Source organism: Oratosquilla oratoria, chromosome 12 (genome assembly GCF_046742065.1).
Source record: "Oratosquilla oratoria isolate Oo_2021 chromosome 12, ASM4674206v1, whole genome shotgun sequence".
NCBI lineage: Eukaryota > Metazoa > Arthropoda > Malacostraca > Stomatopoda > Squillidae > Oratosquilla > Oratosquilla oratoria.
Genome location: NC_134788.1, coordinates 51,744,281 through 51,752,236, shown reverse-complemented (window position 1 = coordinate 51,752,236; position 7,956 = coordinate 51,744,281). Strand labels below are relative to the sequence as shown.

At 36.8% G+C, this 7,956-nt stretch overlaps 1 protein-coding gene across 1 annotated transcript; it reads right to left on the bottom strand.

Moving 5' to 3' along the window:
- Nucleotides 1-2,336: 2,336 nt before the first annotated feature.
- LOC143030764 (uncharacterized) lies at nucleotides 2,337-3,776 on the bottom strand. Its single transcript, XM_076193972.1, has one exon. It carries the CDS (start codon nucleotides 3,774-3,776, stop codon nucleotides 2,337-2,339), a length of 1,440 nt encoding a protein of 479 aa, XP_076050087.1.
- Nucleotides 3,777-7,956: the final 4,180 nt, after the last annotated feature.

Sequence of the window (7,956 nt, the reverse complement as noted above, 5' to 3'; positions counted from 1 at the left end):
GTATTGTGATAGTTTGGTCATATCTATACATATATAAACTTAATATAAAGGAAATTCTGAAAATGATAATTCCATCATTATAATGGTGTCTGCTCTTATCAATTTATGCTATTTCACTACACCGTAAACACAGTTGCCAGATGAACTCTAACACGTGCTACTTTCCAACATATGTACCTTTTGTAAGTCCTGGCAATAGTATATACCAATAAGATCTTTCTTTCTGTACGGCAGGATAACAGAGTCAAAGCATACACCCACATTTCACCTAGCCCACACCCTTTCATTGGTCTCGTATTCACTTAGTTGTGGCCCCCTAGTGGAAACCACCTTGTCATGATTTGGTTGGGTTACAGGGGATTTCAGCCCCAGCTCTTCCTTACTTAGAGGGAGAGGCCCACCCATGCTATCTAGGTTACCAGTAAGGGATCACACGAAATTGGTTCCCGGAGCTAAGCTGCCCTTATGGACCAACAGTGATGCTCACCAGAGAGACCACCTTATGAGGTTGTCCTGTGCTGGATGGTCGGGTGTATGGGATGGGATGAGTTGTGGGGGGAAATCTTAGCTCCATAATGAACAAATTTATGAATCATGAGGAACCACTGTTCAAAGTGAGAGGTTACCATGGGGATAAGGTACCCCATGAGTGACAGTCAGCACTTGTTCCCCTCACGGTCCAAGTAGGTGGTTGCTCTTGTCTCCTGGAACCAATTAAACCACAGAACACTTCTATAGTTACACTTAGAAAATCCTCTGGAGCCAAGTCTCACTGTTTGCACTAGATGCAAGGTTCCTCCAATATCCATCAACTTTGCCAAGTCACAGAACTGTTCATTTTGAAGAGCAAATACCACCATTTGTGTAAAGTTGGATGTAATTTTGGATTTAACTATTTGAAATCATTAAACTAACCAATAAATAATCTCTGTAGTATCAGCCAGAAAATCACGTTATTCAAGACAAAGGGCATTAACATGTTCACTACCAAATGAGAAATCATGTGAAATAGAGGAGATATCAAACACTGACCATTCTTGTACCTCATCCTCAGTGAACTTGTCCTGGAAATGGACACAGCAGTTTTCATTATTTTATCCAGTACTAGCAGCTAGTAGTTTGTTATTGCTTCACACCATTTCAGGGAGCGAAATTGATAACATACTTCTCAATTTATTTCACTTGACTGAATAAGTACTTGTGATGAATAATGACAAAACACAGTAGAAATGATCCTATGACTATATAATTATAGAATTGTAAACTTACATTTCAAAGACTTCTCAAAATAACTTTTTTTTTTAATTCCTCATTGTATCATCAATGCCCCTTTGGTTAAAGAAACTTAAAGTGCCTTTAGTCTCTACTATTCACGTTTGTACAGCCTTACACTCACTGCCTGGAGGCTCTCTCATTCAGACTGATGGTATTCCTACTGGCCTGGGCATCCTAGGTCAAATTGTTGACCTGGCATTTCTAATTACATAGGTGTCAGGTTTGACTGATATTATGTTTGTTGTACATTACATTATTGTCTTAGCCATGACTGGGGTTTACATCTTTCTAATACAAGTGTGTGGTTGTGTTTAGTGTTGAGCCATACTTATACATCTTCATTGAGAATATAGTGGTTATGTGGGTAATTGGCGATATCAGGCATCTGCCCTGATCATCTTTCTGTCACTAGTAGATAGGATCTTTTCCCATCTGTAATGCAATAGTTGTAAAACAGGTGTGCTCATACAGATGCACAGCTTAGAGGGAACACTGTTCATTGCACAGATCACACTGGAATAGTTTTTCACCAGTGTAAGTCACCATGTGCCATTCGACTTTTGTGAGGAAGCTGAATCATACAGGTCACACTGGAAAGGCTACTCTCTATGTGGGTCATAACATAACATTTGAGGTGATTCTTTTGTAAGAAAGTTGCATCACACAGGTCACGTTGGAAAAGCTTCTCTCCTGTGTGAGTCTTCATATGTTGTGTGAGAGAACTCTTATATGAGAAAGGAGAATTGCACAGGTCACACTGGAAAGGCTTCTCCCCTGTGCGGGTCCTCATATGCATTGTGAGGGGATAATTTTTTGTGAAAGCAAAATTGCAGAGGTCACACTGGAAAGGCTTCTCTCCTGTGTGAGTGCTCATATGCTGTGTGAGAAAACTTTTGTGAGAAAGCAGAATCACACAGGATATACTGGAAAGGGTTTCTTGTGTGGGTCATCATGTCATCTTTGAGGTGACACATTTGTGTGAAAGCTTTATCTCACAGGACACACTGGAAAGCTTCTCTCCTGTATGGGTCGTCATATAAAATTTTAGGTTATTTATTTATTTATTTTTTCGAGCAAGCGGAATTGCAAAGGTCACATTGGGAGAGCTTCTCTCCTGTGTGAGTTCTCATATGCAGTGTGATATTATTCTTTTGTGAGAAAGCAGAACCACACAAGTCACACTGCACAGGCTTCTCTCTCATGTGGGTCCTCATATGCTGTGTGAGAGAACCCTTTATTGAGAAAGTAGAATCACACATGTCACATTGGAAAGGCTTCTCTCCTGTGTGGGTCCTCCTATGCTGTGTGAGATAACCCTTTTGTGAGAACACAGAATCACATATGTCACATTGGAAAAGGTTCTCTCCTGTGTGGATCCTCATATGTTGTTTGAGAGAACTCTTTTGTGTGAAAGCAGAATCACATATGTCACACTGGAAAGGCTTCTCTCCTGTGTGGGTCCTCATATGCTGTGTGAGATTACCCTTTTGTGAGAAAGCAGAATCACACAGGTCACACTGGAAAGGTTTTTCTCCTGTGTGGGTAATCATATGCTGTCTGAGATGACTCTTTTGTGAAAAAGAAGAACCACAAAGGTCACACTGAATTGGCTTCAATCCAGTGTGGGTCCTCATATGTTTTGCAAGATAATCCTTTAGTGAGAAAGCAGAATCGCACAGGCCACATTGGAAAGGTTTCTCTCCTGTGTGGATCCCCATATGCCCAGCGAGAGAAACCTTTTGTGAGAAAGTAGAATCGCACAGGTCACATTGGAAAGGCTTCTCTCCTGTGTGGCTCCTCATATGATGTGTGAGATTACCCTTTTGTGAGAAAGAAGAATCACATTGGTCACACTGGAAAGGCTTCTCTCCTGTGTGGGTCCTCATATGCTGTGCTAGAGAACCTTTTTGTGTGAAAGCAAAATCACATATGTCACACTTGAAAGGCTTCTCTCCTGTGTGACTTTTCATATGCTGTGTGAGATAACCCTTTACTGAGAAAGCACAATCACACAGTTTGCACAGGAAAGGCTTCTCTCCTGTGTGGGTCATCATATGCTGTGTGAGGGAAATCTTCCGTGAGAAAGCAGAATCACAAAGGTGACATTGGAAAGGCTTCTCTCCTGTGTGGGTCCTCATATGCCCTGTGAGAGAACTCTTTTGTGAGAAAGTTTTACTGCACAGGTCACATTGGAATGGCTTCTCCCCAGTGTGGGTCATCATATGAAGTTTGAGGTGATTCTTTCGTGAGAAAGCTGCATTGCACATGTCACATTGGAAAGGCTTCTCACCAATGTGGGTCCTCATATGTGATGTGAGATTACTCTTTTGCGAGAAAGCAGAATCACACAAGTCACACTGGAAAGGCTTTTCTCCTGTGTGGGTCCTCATATGCTGTGTGAGAGAACCCTTTTTTGAGAAAGCAGAATCATTGAAGTCACACTGGAAAGGCTTTCTCTTATGTGGGCCACCACATGATCTTTGAGGTGACATTTGTGCCATTTCGGATCACCCTTTTGTGATAAAGGAGAATCACACAGGTCACACTGGAAAAGCTTCCCTGTAATGTGGGTCATCACACAATATCTAAGATGACTCAAGATATAGCTCTGCTCCAAATGTCACACCAGATCCTTATCATTGTATGACACGTGTGGGATCTACAGATACTTCCTCCAAAGAAATTATAATAGGTACCCTCATCCTGGAAAAAAAAAATTATTATAAGATTGATATCTATCTTTAAAATCTGTAATACACTGCAATAGGATAGTGGATGTTTCATACACAAACCATTTCACACTTCAATCTCTTTATACTGAAACACACCCTTTGTGTTTGCCATCACCTAACACAAAATAATAGAAACACTAACAGATAGGGTGCTATGTTATATTCTACTTATTAGAAATGTGCTGAAAATCATCCAAAATCTACATGCATATTTACCCCACCATGACCTGAAATACTCAAATCTTCCACTAGCCTTTTCCTCATGTCACAGCATTTGGAAGTAGGGAATAGCCCAGCAGTCATATTTTGATATAACTGCATCACATTCCACGTTTGGGCTCATAAGACCTGAATCTAAATATGACCTATTCTATGAAGGTCTATTCAGTTCATGTTGCTCATTTGACTCAAGTCAATGATGCAAGTCACATTATTTAAGATAGATTGGTACATGGTGCACCTATATTATTACCTAAGCAAAACATGATCAATCAAATTGATCAAAGAATTTGTAGAGGCACTTTCCATATTTTTTTCTTGCCACATTTAGTAAAATATGTTTGTCTAATGATAATAATAATAATGATAATAATAATATATAATAATAATAATAATAATAATAATAATATATATATACACACACATATATATATATATATATATATATATATATATATATATATATATATATATATATATATAAAATATATCTACTATAACAATATAAACAATCATGACATATTATTTGGTAAGTAGAAATTTGTATCATATAATGGCCAATAATTGCACACCAGAAATCACAGAAGAGAATACCTCAGGGCCCAGTCCTAACCCCCATATTCTTTAATCTATACAGGCACAATATGCCCACACCCCACACCTCAGAAATACTAATCTCTCCCTATACAGAGAAGATAATTACATGCACACGCCATAATGTAGACAGAGCTTTTTTTTTCTTCTTTTTTCAAATAAAATAAATGGTTGAAGTCCAGATTAAGGGAGATGACCTTGTTACCACATATAGTAATGGTTTAAGAAGTGATTTTTTTTTTTTTTTCTAGATATGATAGACTATTAGTGGAGTTTGAATTGGAAGGGTATGAGTCTCAGTAATAACCTATTACATAATGAAGAAGGGTGACATTTCTTGATGTATGTTAGGAAGGGCATCCACCTATAATGTAGTCACGTTGAAAGAAATTTTCCTGAATATACATGTGTTGAATTTCAAGGGTACTCAGAGAAGATACTGTTGGTAACAGTATATAGGAGCCCAAGTAGCTGTGAAGAAAATAATCAACATTTGCTCAAAATTATGCAAAAAAAATTAGTGATCTAAATGTGAAGCATAAGGTGACAGTGGGAGGTTTTAATATGCCTGGGATATACTGGAAAAACTATTCAGTGAAACCAGGAGCTGATGAATTTGGTTTAGACTTCATAGAAGAAAAAAAAAGACATTTTACACAATATGTAGAGATAACAAGGTTTAGAGAGATAAGTGCAGGAAATGTTCTTCATATAAGCTATTCCAATGATGAAGTTTTAGGTAAATGATATAGAGAGATATCCAGTTTACAGGGAAAGAATGATTATGTAAGCCTGAAATTTTAATGTCACTTGGTATACATGTATAAAATGATTGTATATATGTATAAAAAGCTGATTTTGACAAGTTCAGAGAAAAACTGAGTAATGACTGGAAAAGTAATTTAAACTCTGAAAAATGTGGGAAAGGCTGAAGAGGATGAAAACTGACCAGAGAGAAGTGTCCAGGGATTATATGGAGGTACAGGAAGAATAAATGGGTTAATAACCAGGTAAGAGGAGTGTATAGGAAAGAAATGAGTAAAGAAAAATTACAAGGAGTGTTAAAACTAACCTATTACTATAATCTTTTTAATATGTACATTCCAAAACTAGAAATACATCCAGTATTCCTGCACTGTTTATGAATGGGGGAAAGATAGTGATAAAGAAAAGGCAGAATTGCTGGTTGATTTCTATATCAGTGTCTTCACCAGTGAACGAGAAGGAAATATATGTGATACAAATAAGGTATTAACCATATCTAAATAATATAGAAATTTCTGAACACTCCATTAGGAAAATTATAAAAAAGCTGAAGTGGAATATATCTCCTGGTACAGGCGGTTTACTTCCTTGGGTAATTAAGGAAGCTGAAGAACTGATGGCTGAACCATTAAAAACTATATCAAAACTGTCTTTCACTACTTATAAGGTATCTGAGGACTGGAAAGTGGTAAACATTACCTCAATATTTAAAAAACGGGACAGAAGTAATCCCAGAAACTATAGGCTGGTTAGCCTCAGAGCATAGGATGACAACATAATCACTAACTTTATCTAACTTTGGAGGAACTGACACTTGTTTATCAGTTCCCATGGAGAGCAACTGCCACTGTGCCTGTATTGTACTTACCTTATTCTAGTTAAAAAGTTTATCCCTGGATGAAAGAAGTAGCAAGAAAGATGCTTGCAAGTGGAGGAAATGAGCTGTATTTCTACTGGAGTAGAGGATTTAGTTAGACGAGTTGGATTGGTAATTGTCTACTGTCATGGAATTCCTCTAAACAAGGCTTAATGCTTCACAAGAAAAAGGACACTCATATAATGAAATGAAATTGTCCATTGATGGATAGAAAAAAAAATAATAAACTCATACACCTTGACTAGAAAATATTATAAACAAAGTATCAAAGACTGTTGCCTGTTCTGACTTGAGAATAACATTTAGGGATGTGCAGTTCTTTGGGAATAATACAACTACATACTGCCAAAGTGTGTAATCAAACTGGTGAATATTATTTGTTTGCTATTGTCTGTTTATTTGTTTGATTTTCATTTATAATTATTTATGTCAATTTATAATTACTAACTATTCACCTGTTTGTTTATCATTCAACTATACGTATGCATTTATTTATTTCATTATTTATCATTTTTTTCATCTTATTTCATTTATTTATCTTTTTATCATTATTATATCTTTTTTCACATCTGATCTAGTTATGGACCAAAAGGTCCCCTGTTGGCATGCTCCGCCTTTGTAATCCTTTGTAATTAGGTTGAGATAAACAGTCCCCTTCCAGTTAATGTCTGGATCACCAATTGGCAGGTTTTAGTCTACTTAAAACTCATGCTGTTTTATTCAGGTTCATCTCACTTAAACAAAGAATTTAATCTAACAATAATGAAGCTTTGTTACCTGATATTTTGAAATATATCTTCATCTTTGTAATGGCTTCTTATGTATGAAAAACAGGAAATCATCATCATCAGTAGATCTTTCTTTCTCATATGTCCTCCAATATGGTATCATATTTATGATTATGTCACTTACAGCAGTCAATTGGTCACATGACCTTAGCCACGTATCTTAGCAAGATTACATAAGGGAAGGCATGATTATAAATTTTAGAGGTTCACACCTTTACAATATAGCAATAGAAAAATGAATTTCAAGTTTGTAAATTACAGTACATCAACATAATATTTTTCTTTTGCAGAAATAAATAACAGAAAAAGCTGTTAAAAACAATACACCAATAAACATAGTCACAACAAGTGCTTGAGATGCTATCCTTGTTTTGACAGATGCAGTTGTAGAAATTGAAATATGATAACTTGGTCTGAACTAACCTAACATGCATTTAGTAATGCAGTACCTGTAATGCTAGAGGTCATCAGGATTAATGCTGTTATTGTCAGGGATGTTGACAGCAGGTTTTGGCATCCAATTGGACTGCTGGGTATAGAGAAGATTCACAGCTTCAAGAAAAGCATGAAGTTCAGCTACACAGAACTGTTGAAAATATGTTATTTGGATAGGGAGAAAACCCAGCACACAATGTAGTCACTGTCATTGTCAAACTGACATTGACAGTACTGGACAGACAAAAATATGGCATCTTGAACCTATCAT

Bases quoted from the DNA above. Each gene is read 5' to 3' on its own strand.
- LOC143030764 (XM_076193972.1), bottom strand. From the start codon at position 3,776: ATGGCACAAATGTCACCTCAAAGATCATGTGGTGGCCCACATAAGAGA.